The sequence below is a fragment of the Caretta caretta genome, chromosome 6 (assembly GCF_965140235.1).
Source record: "Caretta caretta isolate rCarCar2 chromosome 6, rCarCar1.hap1, whole genome shotgun sequence".
NCBI classification, from domain to species: Eukaryota; Metazoa; Chordata; order Testudines; family Cheloniidae; genus Caretta; species Caretta caretta.
The window spans coordinates 8745528-8769139 of NC_134211.1; the positions used below are offsets into that span (position 1 = coordinate 8745528).

Genomic DNA, 23612 nt, shown 5'->3' on the forward strand with positions numbered 1-23612 from the left:
CACTGGGGGGCGGCTGGGCTAGCAGGGGTTGTGGGTCGGGATTGGGGGGCACTGGCAGGGCTGTGGGGGCGGGGGGAGCCCAGGGCTGGGCTAGCAGGGGCGGGATTGGGGGGCACTGGGGGGCGGCTGGGCTAGCAGGGGCTGCGGGTCGGGACTGGGGGGCGCTGGCAGGGCTGTGGGGGCGGGGGGAGTCCAGGGCTGGGCTAGCAGGGGCGGGATTGGGGGGCGCTGGGGGGCGGCTGGGCGAGCAGGGGCTGTGGGTCGGGATTGGGGGGCGCTGGGGGGGCGGCTGGGCTAGCAGGGGCGGGATTGGGGGGCACTGGGGGGCGGCTGGGCTAGCAGGGGCGGGATTGGGGGGCACTGGGGGGCGGCTGGGCTAGCAGGGGCTGCGGGTCGGGACTGGGGGGCGCTGGCAGGGCTGTGGGGGCGGGGGGAGCCCAGGGCTGGGCTAGCAGGGGCGGGATTGGGGGGCGCTGGGGGGCGGCTGGGCTAGCAGGGGCTGTGGGTCGGGATTGGGGAGCGCTGGGGGGCGGCTGGGCTAGCAGGGGCTGTGGGTCGGGATTGGGGAGCGCTGGGGGGCGGCTGGGCTAGCAGGGGCTGCGGCTGGGGACTGGGGGGCGCCGGTGGCAGATGCACGGGTACCAGCCCCTTCATTCAGTCCCTGCCTCTGACATAAGCGGATTGGCTCCGGGTGACACACGTGGGGACGTGACGCCGGCAGACGGGACAGGCTCTCAGGCCCGATGGATCCCCCGCGCTCCCAGCTGGAGCCCGGTCCCTGCCCTGGTTCCCAGCCGGGGGGCGGAGGCCGGCGGCTCCCCCGGGGCTCCCCGGACCAGCCGCTGCCGGAGCCCCGCGGGCGGCAGGACGTGGGTACGGCGGGGCTGGGCGGCGGGGCGCGAACCGGGTCCGGCAGGGCTGAAATCGGGAGTCGCTGGAGCTGCAGAGCTGGGCTCCGTGTGTGCGGCTGGAACAGACTCGGCGAGTGTTTGTGTCTCGTGCCCCCGGGGCTGCCCGCAGGGTTCACGTGCCCCAGATCATGGGGGAGCAGCAGAGAGATGGCTCCGTGGGGCTGGGAGCTGTGCCAAGGGGGCTGGCGATCCCAGCAGCCGCCCATGTGCCCCAGGATGAGCATGACCCCAGCAGGGCCCCCTGGATGTTGTGCCAGCCACGGGTCTCCAGCAGAGCGGTTTGCTCCATAGGGGGCCATGCACACGTCCCCGTGGGGCTGTGCCCTGGCCTCTCACCTCCCTGTCCTCCCCACAGATCGGCCTGCCCTGGGCGAGGAGGGGAGCGGCCTGGCACAGGAGCTGGTGGTCGCTGCGGCTGGCTACCAGGTGAGATGCGCAGCGGGATGTGCTATCGGACAGTGAGCACTGCACCTTCCCCCTGGATCCTGCTCCACAGACTCCCCCTTTGGGCTCTCCCAGCTGTGCCCCTCGCTGCCCGCCCTCCGATCCAGCGCTGGGGGCCGTGGCTGGAGCGTCAGGTGCTGAGCGGGGTCCCTTCTGGTTCCAGGCGCCGGTGGGGTTCGAGGAGGTGGCCGTGTATTTCTCCCGGGCGGAGTGGGGCCTCCTGGACGAAGGGCAGAGGCAGCTCTACAGGGACGTCATGCAGGAGAACTACCAGACTCTCATCTCACTGGGTGAGGCGCCGTTGCCCCTCGGGGATCAGGAGCTGATGTAGTGGGGAGCCCCGGATAGCTTCGTCTCAGGGCTCTTCCCTGGCCCTGTAGATTTCTGGGGGATTGGCCCCTGCCCCCAACCCCACAGGAGAGACTGTCACCCCCACAGCCCCTCATTGGAAGGGGATTCACATGGGGTAGTTTGATCCCCTCCCCCAGGGCTCTCCAGGGCACAGGTGGCTGCATGTCCTTGCTCCAGTTCACACAGGCACTGAATCCCTGTATCCCCCTCCCAAGGCAGCTCCGTGCCCAGCAGGGGTTCTGCTCTCTCTGCCGGGCTAGGAATGGCCCAGCGACTCCCTGAGCCATTCGGGCCTCTCACTGTGTGTTGAGATCCCTGACTCCCTTATGGGGGGCACAGCCCATTTCCCCCAGGCATCACCCTGTCCCAAGGGTCCCTGTAAACATATCCTCCCCCACGCCCCCCAGCAGAGAATGGGGCCGGGGTTAAAATGAGAGCGTGTTCTTTGCACCAAGACCTCCAGGGAGACTTCACGAAGTGTCATCTTGCCTGTTTCCTTCCCCTGAGCAGGATTCCCTGTCCCGGCCGTGATCCCCAGGATGGAGCGAAGGGAAGAGCCGAGAGTCCCTGATCTCCAGGGCTCCCAGGAAAGGGAGAACCTGATGGTCATTTGCACAGGTGAGAAAGGAGTGACGCTGGCCCAGAGACCCGCCACGAACTAACGGCCAGCACCCCAGGGTGCCAGGCTAGAGCCATAGATGGGGAAGGTCAGAAGGGACTGTTCTGGTCAGCAAGCCTGACGTCGCACCCCAAACGCATAGGGCTAGTGTCAGTGGTCCACAAGCTGCGGGAGCCTTGAAGTGGCAAAATTGGCATCAAATAATTTAGGTTAGTTTGGCAATTTACAGGAGTGAGGGGATCCCAGCAAAGCCGCCTGGAGCCCTCCACAGGTCTCGCTCAATGTCATCTCCAGCAGGTCCCTGTCCTCCTGACACATGTCACTCCCGGCTCTCGCCCACCCTGCCTGACCCCTGGGAAGAACCCTGCCCTCCCCCAGCCATTCTCTGTGGGCTCATGCAAGACCATTGGGGCAGAACCAGCCCCTCCGCTCTCCTCTGGGGAAGGGTTTGCAGGGGATTCGTTTCCTGCTTTTCAGATTTTCTGCCTCCTTTTGTGCCCTGTCTCTCCCTGGCACAGGGAACAAGCCCTGCCTGGATTCTCCCTCTCTCCCAGTAGGTGCTGGGATGGAGGAGGATAATCCTGAGCAGGAAGGGCCTGCAGGAAGGGAGCCTTGTGGGATGTCTCGAAGCACCGAGCAGGGAGAGGCCAGCGGGGTTGGACGGCAGCAGGAGATGGAGGCGATATCTCCGGATGAGATGGACATCAGGGTGGTGACAGAGCACAACCAAGCCCAGGCTGAGGCACGTCCCTACAGCTGCTCGGACTGTGGGAAGAGCTTCAGCCAGAGCTCCCACCTGGTCCAGCACCAGCGCATCCACACGGGCCAGAAGCCCTACAAGTGCACCGAGTGCGGGAAGAGCTTTGTCCTCAGATATAACCTCATCGATCACCAGCGCATCCACACCGGGGAGCGCCCCTACAAGTGCGGCCAGTGCGGGAAGAGCTTCATCCGGAGTTCCCACCTCTTCCAGCACCAGCGCATCCACACGGGCGAGCGGCCCTACCAATGCACCAAGTGTGGGAAGAGCTTCAAATGCAACTACACCCTGGTGAAGCATTACCACACCCATGCTGCAGAGCAGCCTTGCTTCTGCAGCGAGTGCGGGAAGAGCTTCAGCCTGGGATCCTTCGCCAAGCACGTCCGCACGCACACGGGCGAAAAGCCCTACACCTGTGCCGAGTGCGGCGAGAGCTTCAGCAGCAGTTCCAACTTGATCCAGCATCGGCGCATCCACACCGGAGAGAAACCCTACAGCTGTGGCCACTGCGGGAAAAGTTTCAGCCAGAGCGCCAATCTCATCAAACACCGGCGCATCCACACCGGAGAGAGACCCTACAGCTGCCCCGAGTGCGGCAAGACCTTCAGCCAGAGCTCGTCGCTCATGCGGCACCGGCAGATCCACCGCAGAGACCGGCCTTACGAGTGCACCGAGTGCGGGAAGCGCTTTCGCTGCAACTCATCCCTGATGAACCACCAGCGCATCCACACCGGGGAGCGGCCCTACAAGTGCCCCGAGTGCGGGAAGGGTTTCATCAATAGGTCTAGGCTGACCAACCACCGGCGCACCCATACTGGAGAGCGGCCCTACAAATGCACCGACTGCGGGAAGGGCTTTGGAGACAGCTCCGCCCTTATGAAGCACCTGAGGATGCACACCAAGTAGACACCCAGCAGATGGAGAGGGGGGGCACTGGTGGCCCTCTAGAGAGTGAAATTGACATGTCCTGGGGAACAGGGGCCACTACAGAGGGGGACATTAATGTGCCTTCCGGGGGCGCTGGGAGGGACAAGGGCACCTTTATAGAGAGTAAATTGGCTTCCTCTCTTCCCACCCCCACTGCTCAGCAAGACATACCAATCCATCTCGGAAGCCTTGGCTCCTACCTGCAATGCATGCCAGTGCACTAGAAGCCCCCTTTTCCCCCCTCCAGTGGATCAAGGTGCTGATGGCCTCTGTGAAGATCCCAAAATGGCAGGAAGAGCGAAGGTAACTTGTTCAGCTTTGATGTGTAGATTTGTAGAGAGGAAATAAGCAAACATAGTGAGGTATAGTGATTAGGGCTGGGGGTCAGGACTCCTGGGTTTGGTCCTTAGAGAGGGGAATGGGGTCTAGGGGTGATATCAGAGGGGGCTGGGAGAATCAGGACTCCTGGGTTCCAGCCCCAGCTCTGTCACTTGACCTCTCTGGGCCTCTCTTTGTACAATGGGAATAATGATACCCATATTATTCTTTATTTGGTGACAGGTTTCAGAGTAACAGCCATGTTAGTCTGTGTTCGCAAAAAGAAAAGGAGTACTTGTGGCACCTTAGAGACTAACCAATTTATTTGAGCATAAGCTTTCGTGAGCTACAGCTCACTTCATCGGATGCATACTGTGGAAAGTGCAGAAGATCTTTTTATACACACAAAGCATGAAAAGATACCTCCCCCCACCCCACTCTCCTGCTGGTAAAGCTTATCTAAAGTGATCATTCTCCTTACAATGTGTATGATAATCAAGTTGGGCCATTTCCAGCACAAATCCAGGTCCCCCCCACAAATCTCTCTCCACACAAGTGATCCACTTCCTGGACACTACAGTGCTAATAAACGATGGTCACATAAACACCACCCTATACCGGAAACCTACTGACCGCTATTCCTACCTACATGCCTCCAGCTTTCACCCTGACCACACCACACGATCCATTGTCTATAGCCAACCTCTACGATACAACCGCATTTGCTCCAACCCCTCAGACAGAGACAAACACCTACAAGATCTCTATCAAGCATTCTTAAAACTACAGTACCCACCTGCGGAAGTGAAGAAACAGATTGATAGAGCCAGAAGAGTTCCCAGAAGTCACCTATTACAGGACAGGCCTAACAAAGAAAATAACAGAACGCCACTAGCCGTCACCTTCAGCCCCCAACTAAAACCCCTCCAACGCATTATTAAGGATCTACAACCTATCCTGAAGGATGACCCAACACTCTCACAAATCTTGGGAGACAGGCCAGTCCTTGCCTACAGCCAGCCCCCCAACCTGAAGCAAATACTCACCAGCAACCACACACCACACCACAGAACCACTAACCCAGGAACCTATCCTTGCAACAAAGCCCGTTGCCAACTGTGCCCACATATCTATTCAGGGGACACCATCACAGGGCCTAATAACATCAGCCACACTATCAGAGGCTCATTCACCTGCACATCCACCAATGTGATATATGCCATCATGTGCCAGCAATGCCCCTCTGCCATGTCCATTGGTCAAACTGGACAGTCTTTACGTAAAAGAATAAATGGACACAAATCAGATGTCAAGAATTATAACATTCATAAACCAGTCGGAGAACACTTCAATCTCTCTGGTCACACGATTACAGACATGAAAGTTGCAATATTACAACAAAAAAACTTCAAATCCAGACTCCAGCGAGAGACTGCTGAATTGGAATTCATTTGCAAATTGGATACAATTTAACTTATGCTTGAATAGAGATTGGGAGTGGCTAAGTCATTATGCAAGGTAACCTATTTCCCCTTGTTTTTTCCCACCCCACCCCCCAGACGTTCTTGTTAAACCCTGGATTTGTGCTGGAAATGGCCCACCTTGATTATCATACACATTGTAAGGAGAGTGGTCACTTTAGATAAGCTATTACCAGCAGGAGAGTGGGGTGGGGGAAGGTATTTTTTCATACTTTGTGTGTATAAAAAGATCTACACTTTCCACAGTATGCATCCGATGAAGTGAGCTGTAGCTCACGAAAGCTTATGCTCAAATAAATTGGTTAGTCTCTAAGGTGCCACAAGTACTCCTTTTCTTTATTTGATGAGTAATTCTCTAAGCAGAAGTGGCTCTCAACTGACCTGTTTTGTTTATGCTCTGAGTTGGCTGCAGAGCATAGATCTCTCGGTCTTTTCTTAGTCTGGTTTGCAGTAATTAAGATCCACAATTGATCTCTCATTTCTCTCAACCAACCAGGAGAAGAAATTTAAAGGCGTCCTGGAAAGGGAAATAAAACTGGGGATTGTGCCCCTCAATTTTGCTACTTTATGATGCACAAAGCAAAGCCTGGGGAAGGGGCAGAGGGAATCGACCTGCTTGGGGCTTGTACATTAGACATTTGGGAGTTGTATAACTTGGAAGTCTCTTGGGAAGACTGGAGAACTGGGTCTGATCAGTTAAACCTGACTGAATTTGGAGAATGGCTTTAAAACATAAGTTAAGAGTTTTCAGTAGCAATCTCAAAGGACCTCCATTGTGTGAGATATTTTGGAGGCCTAATTTTCAGGTGGAAGTGCTCAGCATTGTCTCAAAATTGGGCCCCCTTAACCATTAACAGTTGGGCACCGCCTGTCACCATGGAAAGTTTTGATATAAATTTTTAACAATGAGGATTTTTCTCCAATATGCTCCTGGGATAACTGAGTTAGATAAGTGTCAACAAAGGGAGCCTGTAAGACTCGTTGCCTGTGTTAATATTTATGTAACTCAAATGCCTGTATCAAGGCATCATGGAGTGCTCTGCTCACCACTGGAGCACCTTGTGGCCACAGCTGGGGAATACTCTGCCAGTCTGACGCCCCTTCCTGACGTGCTCACTCCGTCTCTCTCTCGGGACTCAATGGCTCCCTCTTGGTGACTTCGCCCTTTGGCCAGGTCACTGTAGTTTTCCCCTTCTGGGGGGTGGGGGGTTTGTGTATCCAAGTCTCTCTGTACCAGTCATCCCAGGCAGTCTTCCAGTTCACTGCCCATCAATGGGGCCATTTCCCCAGTGGGTGGTAGGGGAACCTAGGCCTGGCCTCTTCTCTGGGTTCCAGCCCAGGGACCCTACATCCAGTGGCTAAGACCTGCACTGTCCCCCACCTGACTTCTGTTTCTCTGGTCTGCTTCCTACATTGTCTCTGTCCAGCTTCTTTTCCATCCTCCTCCGGGTTTGCCTTTCCCTCTGGGCCAAGCTCCCTGTTCTCCCAAGCCCCAGAGTGGCTACAGACCTCGTCCCTGCAGCCCCTTTCTGCCCTCAGCTACCTGGCTTTCTACAAGCCCTTCCTATTCCTGTCCAGGTGAGCTTCATCCTTTGATTAGCCCTCTTTGCTCCCTGGTTCCCTGTACAGGTGCAGCCTTGGTGGTTAATTAATCCAACTAGCCACGTTAAGCCCTTCAGAGGTGGTGTGGGGTGAACACCCCATCAGACATGGGTTTACCAGGTCTGTGCTGCATCCTGGCCTTTAAACAGTCTCCCTTTCAGTGTGGCAGACCTCAGGGGGCCACACTGTTCCACCAGGGTAGGCCATACAGCCTTCCTGATTCCAGGATTGGGCCTTCAGGCTCCAGCACCCCTGTTTGCCACCAGGAGCTCCTACAGCGAGTCCAGCTGAGATCAGACTTCTGCGGAGACATTCTTGTCTCAGGGAGCGATGCAGCCCATTGTGTATTACCTTAACCAATCATTTTCCTGAAATTTAACTAACCAATCCTAACATATTGTAACATGACTATGTAATCAATTATATCCCACCACCTTAATTAGTTTACACCCAGCAAAATGAATTATACAGTAGACAGAAACAATCACAGAACCAGACAGAGATTATACAGACAAACAATGGGGAAATGGGGACTACAGTGATAGAACAAACACAGAAATGAGGATTTCACATCCCACTTACTGATAAGTGAGTTCTTGCCAGACAGGATGCTATCAAACTAAGTTTCCTTTTACATTTTCTAGGCATTTCCCTTTCTCTGGAGGCCATGGGCACTATCAGGACAGGATTGTATTCCTAACAGCCCAATAGCACCTTCTTTCAATGTGACTAGTTTGGAATGTGAGGATGTGACCGGTTGCTTCCCAGCTTATGGCTGCCTCTGTTGCTTAGCCAAAGGCCTAAGCCTAAGAACAGGGCCTCAGACTGTCACAGTAAGAGAAGGCCCTTACACCGGCACACAGTGATTTTGATTCTTTCTTTTATACCTCTAGAACTAGCCAAGTGATAAGAATACACCTAAATTCTTAGAGTACAGGCCTTTACAGACAGGCCTGAATATCTATATCCTAACATTCTGTTAAATTCTCGAGCATCCTCACCTGATGCTTCACAGGGAAATAAAATAAGATCACACATTCCTAGTGGTTCTAAGGTTTAAAGAATAAATCCCAGAGCTTCCCCCAGCCCTGTTGTATTTCTACAGGCAAAGCTGTCATTGGAGTTTGGTGGAGTTATGTCTGCAAGGCAGAATTCTTCATAAAAAACCCAGCAGCCCAGTGGAACTATCTATGCATAAGTAAAGGCAGAAAAGGTGATTCGTCTGGTCTTGGAGCTGTGTAGATTAAAGAAGGGATACAAGTCAGGACTTCTGGGTTTTCTTCCCACCTCTGGTAGAGGAAAAGTGTAGCGTGGATTAGAACGGGGGAGGCTGGGAGTCAGAATGCCTGGGCTGTATCCATGGCTCTTGGAGGGAAGTGGGGTCTATTGGTTGCAGCAGAGGAGGCCATGGAAATCTAGATTTCTGTGTTCTGTTCTTTGCAAAAGAATGGCACTCTGGCCCTTTGCCAAGTGCCCTCAACACCAGACACTTGCCCGGCACAGGTTGTGCACGGCAACTAGCAGCAGGCACCCAACCCTAGGCAGGGGCTAAGTCTGCGACAGGGCTGCATGGAGAATTTACACCAGAACTTTTTAGAATCCTGAGCTAGCATCAAGATGTGGCATGGAAAAGCTGTGATTGAAGAAAGGGGTGAGAGAGGGGGAAGAAGGAGAGAAAGAAAATGGCTAAGATTTTTTCTAAACTGGCTAATTATTTTGAGGGTGCTCAGTCTGAGTCTGATTTTTCAGAGGGTGATCACTCAGTGCTTTCTGGGGAATCACTTTCCTTGTAAGGGGGTCTCCCCCAATTTGAGTCCCCTAAAAACTGAGACACTGAATCACTCGCTGCGTTTGACAGTGGTGGCCACTGAATCGTCAAAGTAACTAGCTAGAATCCCTGCTGTCTCCTTAGCCAGGTCTTCCACCCACCCTCTCTTAAGTCAATTGTTTGCTCTTTTGATTCTCGTGGGGAAGTGTCTTCTAAAACCAAAGGAAACCCAGATGGTTTTAGAGAAGTGACTGCTGTTAAAATGCCCTTTTAAAGTGATTTTTTTGTGAGCCTCTTTTTTTTGTTGTGTTTTTTTCTTTTTGAGGGAGAGTGTGCATATTTGAATTTGGGAATTTTTATAAACATGGGGAGGGGGGAAGTTGAGGGATTGGCATGATTTCATTTTAGCAGGAAAGAGAGAGCTTTTTCCTGCAACTTCACAGGACGCTATAATCCAGAGATATTTCTCCTGCAGCTTCATCAGCTGTCATAGCACAGAGATCTCGTTCCACTTATTTCAATCAATGTTATTATGAGTTGAGAGAGACTTAATGAAGGAAATCTACTCATGGAAGGATTGGGGTCGTCTCACTATGTAGCTTTTAAGGGAGAGGTGTTAGATTAATTCAAATATTTTTCTGTAGGGCTGATTTTAATTCTTTATCCATTTTTTTTAACTAGTGATATTTTTCTGTTCATGTAGTGAGCTTCCTGTAGTTAGATCTAAGAAGAGAAAATAAATATTTGGATCTAAATGATGGAGAGTGTGTGTGTGTGTGTGTGTGTGTGTGTGTGTGTGTGTGTGTTTGTTTCCTTTGTGGTCTATGGAATCCAGAAAACCACGGCTGTGTGGAAATAAGAAGTCTGGGGGGGGGGTAGGGATTCTGTGCGGGTGAACTGAGCTAAGAGGGGTCACAGGAAGGGAGTTCAGAGGCCTGTGTGAAGGATTTGAATCCCAGTGCCTGGATTGCTGCAGGGTAAGAGATGGTGTGATACCGGAGAGATTCTCCAGGCTCCGTTTTGTGTCCCTAGCTTGCATTTTGAATATGCTGAGGTCATTCCACCATGAGAAGTTGCAGGTCACATGATACTTCATTGCTGAAAGTAGGCCAAAAAGTTAAAAGTTCAGCGGAAGGGGAAAAAAAATATGTCGAAAGCTCTGCAGGTCGAAAGTTCAGTGGGGAAAAAGCCCCCAGAGAAAACCACCGAACTGGCAGAAAGAGGTGCAGCATAACTCTGTGGTAAACAACTTGTGATCAGCATGTGTTGTAAAGATCTGCGAGCTGACAGGACAGTATAAAAGGCAGATAGAACGGTTGAGAGAGGAATTAGGAGACCAGCTGCTGGCAAAAGGGGGCCAGCGAGGTAGCCAGAATGGGGAAATTAATAGGAATCCTAACAAAGAACAGCAGAAATCCTGGAGAAACGTAGTGTGGAAGCGGCTGTTACAATATGAAAGCAGAGACCAAACTGACTGCAGAGCTGCTCTGAAGGTTACTAACGTATGAGGAAACTGTACCTACATCTCCCCCACCCCTCCACGCAGACAGCATAGGGAGGCTGGGCACTTCCCGTTTCCCCAGTGTCAGCATATGATCCTGCTGACTTAGTGACCCATTTAGATCAGGGTACCTGGGGAAGAACCACAATCTAAATTCCCTCTAAGCTGTGTGGCTGTGCAGCCACCTATTAAGCCCAGCGCAGGGGCTCAGGGCTGCGACGGGGAGAGAGGCTTCTCCCCGCTGGCCCCAGCATGGACCTGCTGCAGCAGGGAGAGGCACCCCTCCCCACCGGCCATAGCGCAGACCTGTCCCGGACTTGCTGCGGCTGGAGGAGAGGAGCCCCTCCCTAGGCCCGGCCCAGGCCTGCCGGATTTTCCGGGGAGAGATGCCTCTCTCCAGGCCCCGAGCTGCTGCGGCGAGAGAGGGCTGGGGGGAGTCCTCTGTCCCGACCACAGCCCTGGGGCAGCCTGCACCCCAAACCTCTCTGACCCAGCCCTGAGCCCCCTCCCGCACCTCAAATCCCTCATCCCCGACCCTACCCCAGAGATCGCGTCCCCAGGCAGAGCCCTCATCCCCCCCACATCCCAGCCCTGCGCCCCCTCCCACACTCCGAACCCCTTGGCCCCACCCCCACCACATGAATGTTATGTGAACCAATATGAAGGTGATGTGTTGCACATCACCTCCATATTGGTGCCCATAACAAAATTCGTTCCACACACGGACATAAAAAATTAGAGGGAACACTGCTCACAATGTATGTGGAGTTTAATAAGGGAGCGCTTGGACAAAATATGTTTAGTACAAGGAAACCAGATCTGCTGCATACTGGCCATGTGTAGCCAAACACAATCGCTTAGGACAATTTGAACTGTATGCTATTATAGTTTGAATGCTCTTTAGCTTGTGATAAGTTATTTGTGTGTTGTTTGCTTTTCGATTAGTACTCTGTTCCGGGTTAGTACGTACACGAATAAAAAGTGCCTGGCTGCCTGTCCTTCAAGTGTTTCCCTCACTGGAGACCCATGCCTCGGGAAGGAGAGATTAAGGGGGGTGATAGGCAGGTTATTCAAGAGGTGCCCCAAAGCCAGTTTTTCAGGGTAATAGGTGGAGCATTCTGTATCTCTCGGTCATGCCTGGGTGGTGCTCTGGTTCCTGGAAAAGATTAAAAGGAAACAAAGAAAATGATGGGGAGTCTTTAATAGAGCTCCATTTCTGTAATCCCTGGTTGCATCAGAATCAGGGCCACATTCTGATCTTGGTGACGCTGATGTAAATCCGGAGGGACCCCTGCCGTCCATGGAGTCAGGCCTGCGATTCTGATTGTTCTTATTAGCAAATAGGCTCAAGAGTTCTGGTCTCTTGTTTGTTCCTTTAAGATCTAGAGCCATGTTCAATTTTTGGATAACACACACAGGTTTTGCCGAGAACAGGGGTGGGCAAACATTTTGGCCCAAGGGCCACAACTGGGTATGGAAATTGTATGGTGGGTTATGAATGTTCACAAAATTGGGGGTTGGGGTGCAGGAGGGGGTGAGGGCTCTGGCTGGGGGTACGGGCTCTGGGGTGAGGCCAGAAATGAGGAGTTCAGGGTGCAGGAAGGGGCTCCTGGCTGGGGCAGGGGGTTGGGGTGTGGGGGGTAAGGGGAGGGGGAAGGCTCTGGCTGGAGGTGTGGGCTCTGGACTGGGGATGAGGGATTTGGGCTGTAGGAGGGTGGTCCAGGCTGGGACCAAGGGGTTAGGAGGATGGGAGGGGGATCAGGGTTGGGGCAGGGGGTTAGGGCATGGTGGGGGGTGAGGATTTCGCCTGGGGTGCGGGCTCTGGGGCGGGGCCAGAAATGAGCAGTTCAGGGTGTATGAGGGGGCTCCAGGGTGGGGTAGGGGTGTGGGAGGGGGTCAGGGGTGCAGGCTCTGGGCCGTGCTTACCTCAAGCAGCTCCTGGAAGCAAGCGGCATGTCCTCACTCTGGTTCCTATGCGGAGGTGTGGCCAGGAGACTCTACGCGCTGCCCCGTCTGCAGGCACCACCCCTGCAGCTCCCATTAGTCGCAGTTCCTGGCCAATGGGAGCTGCAGGGGTGACGCCTGGGGCGGGGCTAGCACACGGAGCCCCCTGGCTGCCCTTAAATGTAGGAGCCATAGGGGGGACATGCCGCTGCTTCCAGGAGCCTCAGCACACGCGTGGAGCGGCCTCCGATCCTTCTCCCTGGCGGGAGCAGGGCAAGCCCCAGACCCCACTCCCCAGTAAGAGCTCGAGGGTCGGATTAAACCGTCTGGAAGGCTGGATGTGGCCCACGGGCTGTAGTTTGCCCACCCCTGTTCGAGAGGGATACTATTATTTGATTGTAGCACAATAATGAATGACAAAGCACAATATGATAATAACAGTAATAATGATAATTACTCCAGCCAGGACAGGTTCAGCGTTTTAGAACTCACTACTTAAAGAATTCAATGTCAGCATGAGAGAGAAATAAAATTATGAAATGCACAGACCAGTCAAAAAACTAAAATTACAGCACTGTGAAAGAATAAAATTTATTTATAAAATTTAAAATTTAAAATAAAAGAATATATGTGCATTGCAGGAAGTACCAAGAAGTAACAACAAACAACAACAACAATATAAGTATGTGCTGGGAGGTGAGTGTGAAAGAGAGTGGGTATGAGCTGGGGGAGTGTGAGAGACCGCGCACTGCCCCTTTAAGAGAAGGCACTCACCAGTCTAAATAAAAAGCTCCTTTCGACACAGTAGCAGGTGCCAGCAGCCCTGTCCCTCTCTTGGTGAGCCCTATCCCCACCCCCGACTCCGCTCTGCAGAGATAGGGTACATGGCAGGGGGCATCAGTGGCGCCCTTCTTCCCCAGCTGCGGGGGGAAGGGAGGGGGTTCCAAGGAGCTGCGGGGCTGCAGACGCCAGCAGAGCGGCAGGGGCACCGCAGATCCAGAGGCACCCCGTTTATAATGGCGCCCCCGGCCTTCGCTCAGTTCGCCCCTGTGTAAAGCCGGCCCCGTGTGTGGTCATACTGGTGAAAGAACGGAAGCGTGCTTTAGAAGGCATAGATGAAGCTTCCAACTTCCGTCCCATTGAGTTCTGGTGAAGAGAAGGAGGCTACACACAGTGTCCATGGTGCTTGGGAGGAGCAGGGGAAGCGTGGGGTTTGGGAGGAGACCGGGCCAAACAGGAGCACTGAATTTGTGCACCCACCAGCTTTCCTGGTATTTCAAGTTCTAGACTCCAACCTGGTTGGAAGGCGGCTGTTCAGAACCATCCATAAGTCACGTTTAATTGGGCTGCGAAGTTTCACAGACACAAGGTCATGCTCCCAGAGTTCAAATAAATTGGAAAACCAGCATTGTACATTACAAGTAGAACCCTGGGCTGGCAAACAGGAGGGAACATGGCAGGTACCGTTGCTGGAGCAGGGATGCTGCAGGCCGGGGACCAAGTCATGCTCTTTGCCACACTGTTACAGCCCCTTGGGAATCAATGATGAGAATGATGGGGTCTAAATTAGCTGGTACTATTCAAGAAAGAGAAATCTTGGAGTCATGGTGGATAGTTCTCTGAAAACATCCACTCAGTGTGCAGCAGCAGTCAAAAAAGCAAACAGAATGCTGGGATAATTAAGAAAGGGATAGATAATAGGACAGAAACTATCATCTTTCCTCTATAAATCCATGGTATGCCCACATCTTGAATACTGTGTACAGATGTGGTTGCCCCATCTCAAAAAAGATATATTGGAATTGGAAAAGGTTCAGAAAAGGGCAACAAAAATGATTAGGGGTATGGAACAGCTTCCATATGAGGAGAGATTAATAAGACTGGGGCTTTTCAGCTTGCAAAAGAGACAGTTAAGGGGAGATATGATTGAGGCCTATAAAATCATGACTGGTGTAGAGAAAGTAGATAAGGAAGTGTTGTTTACTACTTCTCATAACACAAGAACTAGGGGTCACCAAATGAAATTAATAGGTAGCAGGTTTAAAATAAAAGGAAGTATTTCTTCACAGAACGCACAGTCAACCTGTGGAACTCCTTGCCAGAGGATATTGTGAAGGCCAAGACTATAACAGGGTTCAAAAAAGAACTAGATAAATTCATGGAGGATAGGTCCATCAATGGCTATTAGCCAGGATGGGCAGGGATGGTGTCCCTAGCCTCTGTTTGCCAGAAGCTGGGAATGAGCGACAAGGGATGGATCACTTGATGATTACTTGTTCTGTTCATTCCCTCTGGGGCACCTGGCACTGGCCACTGTCGGAAGACAGGATACTGGGCTAGATGGACCTTTGGTCTGACCCAGTATGGCCGTTCTTATGTTCTTACGTAATGATGTTAAACCTACTCAGGGCCATTACACCAGCACAGTATAGCCACAAAATGGTGCAGTCCGGCCTCACCCTGTCACAGTTGGGCCCTGATTTTCTTCAAATGCTTTCACTTCTTTCCACAGCTCTATTCCATAGCTTGGCTCTCTTCCTTTTAATGGTCGTTTCTGAATCAGACAGTGGATCGTTTTCAAAGCATCTGGCCTATGGAATCCTTCATGTCTCAATCCAGAATTGAGGATATTTGCCACAGAGGAGGAAAGGAAGGGGCAGGCCTTTGGGAATTCATATGAAACAAATTTCTTATTAATTCAACACCCCTCCCTTCTATCTCCTTTTCATGCAAAAATGCCCTGTGCTATGAATGTCAGGTGTGGTACCTACTAGAAAGGACATACACACACCACACCAAAGGCATCCCGATGGCTCAGTTATAGGAATGTTCTTATTGATAATGGTAACCATTTTCTACCTCTGTTTGAGCCACATCACTGGACTCTTCCTGATGGGTGACATCTTATTCCTGCAGTAGTGAATGGGACAGCTCATGTGAATCAGCATTCACCAACATAAGTAAGGTATTTGCGATGTATCTAAAGCACATATATGGCTCCAGCTACTGCAACAATTGAGTATCTCACAACCTTTTAACGTATGTGTTCTCAGAACACCTCTGTGAAATAAGGAAGTGCTATTAGCCCTATTTTACAGAAAGGCAAATGAGGGGCTAAGTGACTTGTCCAAGGTCACATAGCAAATCTGTGGCAGAGACAGGAATTTAACTCCTCTTCCAAATTCCAGGCTAGCACCGAGAGTGCCGGCCCTTCCTTCCTGTTTGGCCTTTTGCTCTCAGTATTGATCAAAGTATTCATTCACCTGCTGCAACACTAGATACGCTCTTGGGTGTAAACCTATTGATGATAATATGGTATATTGGGAATATGTAAATGCCAGCGTCTGAAGATATATCTTGAACGTCAGTTGCAACGGGCATTGTTAGCAGAGAAGTAGATTTGCGTGTGTGTCGAAGATCACTTTCTGCTCCTTAACCCTTTTGCTGCTGTTCTTTGGGAACTCTTTTCTTGCAGCCAGTGAGATTGCCACTCCAACCCAAAGAGAGCCTTGCTTTGTATCAGAGCATCTTGGCAAGACACCCAATTCCCGGCTCAGGATGGGTGGGGATATAGCGAGAGATGCCTCTTCCCAACAAGAAAGAGTTCAGTAGTGCATCAGCTTCTATGCCTTGAGCTGTAGCCCACTAGTCCATGGAAAAGCTGTCACTGAGTTCAGCGCCTTTGGATCCAGCTTTTCTACCATTGTTCAATCTGGGAAGTTATTCCAGATTTATACGTGCACTAGGCTTTGGCTCAGTGGCTCCACTTCCACACTGCTATGTCTCAGGGGACCGTTGGCCCCTTACTAAAACTCAGTGGGGGTGTCTTGGTTGGCTAGGGCCCAGCACCAAAAGGAAGGGGAGGAGTCGGTGGGAAACCAGGACCCGGAGACTGACAGTCCCCGGGGGCAATGGGGAGAGGCCAATGCTCCAGCGCAGCCTGATTGACAGGGCGGGCAGGCCAATGAGGGAGTCAGGGGATCAGGAAGGTCCCGTCCTCCGTGTGAGCTGGAGTCGCCCTGGGTCAGGCAGACAGAGTGGGGCCGAGCTAAGGAGAGAGCAGGCCCTGTGCTGGGGGCAGGGCCGGCGGGGGGCCAGAGAAGCAGCAGCCGGGCTGAGGCAAAGTGGAGCCTCTGGTTCCAGCTCACAGGGAGGACGGGGCCTTTCTGACCCCCTGTCTCCCTGATTAGCCTGGCCCCCCTGTCAAGCAGGCCCGACCTGGAGCATTGGCCTGTCCCCATTGTCCCTGGGGACTGTCAGCCTCAGGGGCCTGGTTTCCCACCGACCCTTCCCCTTCCTTTTGGTACTGGGCCCTAGCCAACCAAAACACCCGCACTGAGTTTTAGTAAGGGGCCAACAGACCCCTGACATATGGAATATGCCAATAGCTGCTGAGATAAACGTCAAATTCTGAACAGAGATAACAGGGTTATTTTTACGTATCCTCATAAGTCAGAGATCAGGATGTGTTGGGAAGACTTAAAGAGACTCATCAATTCCTAGATTTTTTTAAAGTGACTTAAACATGTTGAAAGGACCAGTATCTTTATCTGGTTGAACTTCCTTCATAACACAGGCACAAGACCCAGTAATTTGTCCATCGAGTCCATGAATTCTGTTCAAGCTACAGCATATGATTTAGGAAGACAGCGTGCCTTGATTTTAAGACATTACATGATGGAACATCCACCGCAGTAATAGGTAATTTTTTCCAATAATTAATTACCCTCACGAAGAAAAAGGTGCACCTCGTATCTTGATGGAGTTTATTTAGCTTCCAGCCACTGAATCTTATGCCTCTGTGTGCAGAAAGAAAGATCTTTACCCGATTGGAAATCTTTGTCCCACACAAGCACGTATACAGCATGTTTAAGTCACTTCTTGACCTTCCCTTGGATAAACTAACTAATAAAAATAAGATGAATCAGTAGAACTCCTTATTTTCAGGGCCAGATCCTCATTTGCTGTCATTCGTGCAGCTCCATTGACTTCAAGTGAGTTCAACGAAATTATACAACAACCTAGGGTCTGGAACTCAGTTCCTAAAACACAAGCCAATACTTGAGGTGCTAAAGAAGAATTTCTCTCAACTGTCAGCAGTTGAGCTGTGCGGAGGACAGTGATTACCAGGGGATTAGCCAAGATGGTCAGGGATGCAACCCCATGCTCTGGGTGTCCCAAAACTTATGACTGCCAGAAGCTGGGAGCGGATGACAGGGTGTGGATCACTTGATAATTGTCCTGTTCTGTTCATTCTCTCTAAAACATCTGATATTGGCCTTTGTGGAAGACAGGAAGGACGCTGGCCTAGATGGACCATTGGTCTGACCCAGTATGACCATTCTTATATTCTTAGGTGATGGGCTGGGTGATGCTTTCTGTGAAGATGGCTGATGCTGATATCTGGGCGTGGCTCTATTCTTTTTCCCCCTTCCTCTGCCTGCACAGTTCTCAGCTCTAGGATACCGCTGCTTCTGTAGGCCATGCAGGAGGCTCTCCAGCCTTTAGAATTGATTTTTCCCCTCCCCTGGGCTATATTCTGGGCAGGGGAGCAAGATAAAAACTCCACTGTGTTTGGGTGAGGACAGAAAGGGGGCGGCAGCAGCAGGATGCAGAAGGGAGCAAATTGCATGAAAAAGAGGGGAAATGTTTGACTGGGCGTCATGGGTCTGAAAGGCAGCGGGCCTACGGGTTAGGCTGTGATTCCTCAGACCTTTTCAGACAGATGCAATCTTAATTCTTTCCCCTTCTGCATATGCATTATTAGATTTCAGGTAGTTTGAAGTCAATTGAAGTTTTGGCACTTGTGTTTAATAAGATCAGGATTTAGTGCAAAATATAGACATATATGCAACTGCCATGAACATTATCGATATATTTCTAACCAATAAAGCAGAACTAAATGACAAACTAACTTTTCTGCAACACTGAAAAAAATGTCCATGTGGCTCCAAGTACAAACTATTTACTGTATAGCATAGTGCCACAGATAAGGTTGAGTTTGCTTCCACTTAATTAGAGATCCACTGTGGTGTCTGAGGTCACTGCCTTTCATGCTGACCATATTAACTCCTTGTTTCCTTGTACTCCCCTATTAATCTGCCTGTGTCCAGTTGTTGCCTCTTGACGTATTTAAACTATGTCCTCCTCCTATTTACAGCACTACACCCTGCCTAAAGAATGAATTTTCTGAGAATTTGCTAGTGCATCTGTTAATTAATTTCTGAGTTAAAATGAATTAAAAAATACGTCCTTTAAAAGTGTAACACAGTGTTAAACCATTTGTTTCTCCCCAAATAACCCAACCCAGGTCCTCCCTATTTCAGTGGAAATTACCAAAGAACTAAGTCTTGGGTGGAACTGGGGCAGTGGGTGGTTTCTGAAAATAACTTTTTGGGTCTTTTTCCCTGTTATTTTACTTAACTGAAAATGTCCCCTTCACAGGAAGATGTATTAACAAAACACTATTGATAGCGTCATAGTCTTTGAAACAGTTCACATAGTAATTTATTTCTAAATCACCGTCCATGAAAGCTCATTTTCATTAGTACTCTGCGGTATTATATTTCACATGCTCAATGTTGAACTGGATGGTGCACCCATACTCCTGACCCCTACTGGGTAGAATCAGTGTTGTGTTCACAGCATACAAATAGAGGCATTAGATGAAAGCCTAAAATACACTTTTGGAAGGTTGCAACATAACACTTTTATTTCTTTAGAATTCAGAACAATAACATACAAGAACCTTGAAACAGAGAGAGACAAAGCAGGCTGCTCCCTAAGGCTGTGTCTACACTGCACACTCCTTAGGGTGGCATGTAAATCCCCTGACCTGGCATGCTTCCTAGCACCAGTATACATAGCAGTGTAGATCATGAGGCGTTGCTTAGATGAGTAAAGACACACCTGAACCCGTAAGGTACGTACCCTGCATGGTTCTGCACATGCCCAACCAGCACCTCCTCCATCTACACTGCTATTTATAGCAATGTAGTGTCACTCTATGTCACGCCTCCTCACTGCCAGAGGCTTTCACTTCCACATCTAGCTACACACTGCAGTGTGGACAAAATCTGCTTTTCACTGCAATGTGTACCTACGCATACCCTACACATCACCAACAGTGGTGTGCAGTGTAGACATACCTTAAGTCAGAGCGGCAAAACTCACCCCACCTTGTTCTAAGTTAGCTCTCTGCAGAACGACTCAGATCATAAGTTTCCTTACAGAGCCTCCTAGGCTGCAGGCAGGGCCAGGAAAACTTGAAATTTAAAAGGATCGGTTACAACAGTAATAGTTATCAATATGCCACAATCAACACTGCACAAACATGTTATAGGCCACTATGCTGCTCATGGCTAACAGAGAGGATTAGTCCAATTTGAAGGGGTATTTTGAAACACTTCTCTGCCCATGATTGTTGTCCATGTCTGAGTGGCCACGGTGTGCAGCACAAAGACAGCCATACAAATCTGAGCTGGCCATGTTCGTTCCAATAGAATCATAGAACTGGAAGGGACCTCATGAGTCATCTAGTCCAGTCCCCTGCACTCATGGCAGGGCTAAGTATTATCTAGACCATGCTGTGAATTGCGTTTGACTCATTAGCTTTGAATCATTTGGAGTAACGAACAAAGATGGACACAGCAAAGCCAATTTGCAGATAACTCATGAAAAGAAAAAGGGTTTAAGGAATTGTCCTCTGACCATATCTTTGCCAGCTCTGGTAGAGATCTGTAAGTGTCTCCACGCATAGCTTCAGGAACTAGGGAAAGAAGAATAGCAATGAGTTATATATGACCAGGTGGGAGAATGTGAAGATGTCACAGATTTGCAGTTTGTTCTATGCTCTGGCCTTTAAATAGTCTCCTGGGAGTCAAGGTTTAGTTTGCCAGACTCTAGGGCCACCACTTTTCCCAAGGGCCTCAATTGCTCTGGGACTGGGTGGTGGAGCTCCAGCACCCTCTGTGTCCCATTGTGAGCTCCGATAGCAACTCCACCTTAGTTCACACCCCCGTGGAGATTTTACCTTCCTATGGAGTGATGCAACCCTGCAAGAGTTTACAGTGACACGGGTCAGCCTTTTCAAAGCAAGGTAGCATCTCATAGTCACCTGGAGTATTGCATGAGCAAGTCCTGAGGCTAGCAGAGGAAAACCAAGCTTAAGAGAAAGTCCAAGTGTAAAAATATAATCAGGCAGGCCATAAAAGGATTTGAAGAGCAATTAGCAAAAGACACAAAAACAGAAAGTTTTTTTTAAGTACCTCAGCAGCAGGAAGCCTGTTAAACAACCAGTGGGGCCACTGGACCATTGAGGTGCTAAAGGAGCACTCAAGGAAGATAAGGCCATTGTGAAGAATTTCAATGAATTTCTTGCATCAGGCTTTACTGCAGGACCAGATGGTATTCAACCATGAGTTCGAAAGGAACTCAGATATGAAATTAGCACAACTACTAACTGTGGTATGTAACCTATCACTGAAATGAGCCTCTGTACCAGATGACTGCAGAAAGTTAATATAACCCTGGTTTTCAAGAAATGATACAGAGATGATCCTGGCAATTACAACAGTAAACTTAATTTCATTACTAGGCAAATTGGTTGAAACTATAGTAAAGAACAGAATTATCAGATACATAGATGAACATGATTTGTTAGGGAAAAGTCAACATGGTTTTTGTAAAGGTAAATCATGCCTCACCAATCTATTAGAATTCTTGGAGGGGGTCAACAAACATGTAGACAAGGGTGATCCAATGGATATAGTGTACCTGGACTTTCAGAAAACTTTTGACGAAGTCCATCACCAAAGGCTCTTAAGCAAACTAAGTAGTCATGGGATGAGAGAGAGGGTTCTGTCATGAATCAGTAACTGGTTAAAAGACAGGAAACAAAGGGTAGGAATAAATGGTCAGCTTTCACAATGGAGAGAGGTAAACAACAGGGTTCCATAAGGAACTGTATTCAACATATTCATAAATTATCTGGAAAAAGGGGTAAACAGTGAGGTGGCAAAGCTCGCAGATGATACAAAACTACTCAAGATAGTTAAGTCCAAAGTTGACTGCAAAAGAGTTACAAAGGGATCTCACAAAACTGGGTGTTCGGGCAAGGAAATGACAGATGAAATTCAGTGTTGATAGTGCAAAGTAATGCACATTAGAAAACATAATCCTAACTATACATACAAAATGATGGGGTCTAAATAAGCTGCTACCACTCAAGAAAGAGATCTTGGACTCATTGAGGATAGTTCTCTGAAAACTGTGTGCAGTGGTGGTTCAAAAAGTGAACAATATTAGGAACCATTAGGAAAGAGATAAATAATAAGACAGAAAATATCATATTGCCTGTATATAAATACATGGTATGCTCACACCCTGAATACTTTGTGCAGTTCTGGTTACCCTATCTCCAAAAAAAAAAAAAAAAAAAAAAAAAAGATATATTAGAATTGAAAAAGTCCAGAGAAGAGCAACAAAAATATCCAGAGTTCAAGCTTTAATTTTTTTGAGAAAAAGCTGAAATTTTCTGCTAAAACTGTTAATTCATAAGAATTTGTGTGTATGTGTGTGAAAGCGCCATATGCCAGGGGAACATTTTCCAAAAGTTTTAATGGTGAATAACTTTCTTTTTCAGAGAACTGCGACTTTTCAAAATGGCCACCAGCTCTCATCATTGTCAACAGGAATGAGGCTAAAACTGCCTTGAAGCAAAGAGGTCCTCTTTCAATATGAACACCACCTGCCATTATTTCCAACAGCAGGAAAGTCAAGCTGCCCTCACAGAAGCTGGTGGCCCATGTCTCCAGCACAGAGAGTCTTATCTTTCAAAGGTCATATGCACCTTGCTGTCCTTGAGAACAATATAAGATGCAAGCTGTTTTGAAAGAGGGCAGTTTCTCTTGGTATCGTCTGAAGAACAACTTTTACTCTGGAAATATTTTGATTCAAATTGGGGGCTAGGGACAGGGCATCTTTTGGGCAGAGAGAGTCACCAGCCTTGCAACTCGCTTCTGCTTTGGTCCATAATCCTTTGGATGTGTTAACTTTCTGGAAATGCTGTCAAGCACATCTTTTTTCCCAGGCTAGATTTGGGATGATGTGTGGATGGGCTGTTGCCTCCAGCATGTCTGTGGTTGAAACTTGTAGGTTACTTTTATAGTTACAAAAGACAATTCTCTAACCTAGGATTTGTCTCTCAGATCTTCAGTTTTTATGTATGTGTTTCAAATTAGGAAGAGCACCTACAGCCTCTGATATGGGGTGGGGTGGAGGGCGGATGGAGAAATCTAATTTGAAAGTTAATGTGTAGAACTGGTTGACAAAATTTTGACTAAACTACTTTCTTTTGAAAAATGCCAGTCAGTCTAAACTGAAATGTTTCTTGGAAATATATTGGTTTGACAAACTTTTTTGTCATATGTGACTCAAAGATGTATGTTCCCACTCTGTCACCATTCCTGCTGCTTTTTGAAAAATGCCCCCTGAGGCCACATTTAATTCAGGTATCATTTTATGTGTCTGTTTTGTAAAGAGGAACTGCACATCTTGAATGACATTCATACCATCTATCTTTGAATGCCCTCCCAAGCTTTCCTTCTGCACCGACATGAGCTAGGTCTCCATATTTCTCTCGCTGAGCAGGGATCTCTGGTGAGATGCTAATGCCGATAGTGACGCTCTCTTTATTGTGTTTACAGGTGAGGGGAAACTGCTGGGGAAAGGTGCCTCTGACCAAAGAGGAGACCCTCTTAGCTCAGAGAGCGCAGACCCCAGCCCTTGAGGAAAAGGGGGCAGGGAAGGACTCAGTGCTGGAAGGGGGCAACACAGGGTAACAACCCCAAAAAGTGAGCTGGATTTTTTGCATATGTAGAGTCCTGGGGCTGGGAGACAGCTCCCCAGAGGGCCAGCCAATATGCACGGCCATTGGTGAGCAAATGTAGCCTGAATCAGAAAGTAATAAGAAGTTGCCCAGGAGAG

At 49.6% G+C, this 23612-nt stretch overlaps 1 protein-coding gene across 1 annotated transcript in view; it reads left to right on the forward strand.

The window, feature by feature from the left end:
• The first annotated feature begins 608 nt into the window (after window positions 1-608).
• Window positions 609-23612, forward strand: part of LOC125638523 (uncharacterized) — a 78279-nt gene continuing 55275 nt past the window's right edge. The window contains 5 exon segments of the mRNA XM_075130067.1: window positions 609-873; window positions 1267-1337; window positions 1519-1645; window positions 2217-2324; window positions 2844-3987. Coding sequence (XP_074986168.1) covers window positions 744-873; window positions 1267-1337; window positions 1519-1645; window positions 2217-2324; window positions 2844-3987 — 1580 coding nt within the window. The 5' untranslated portion in view covers window positions 609-743.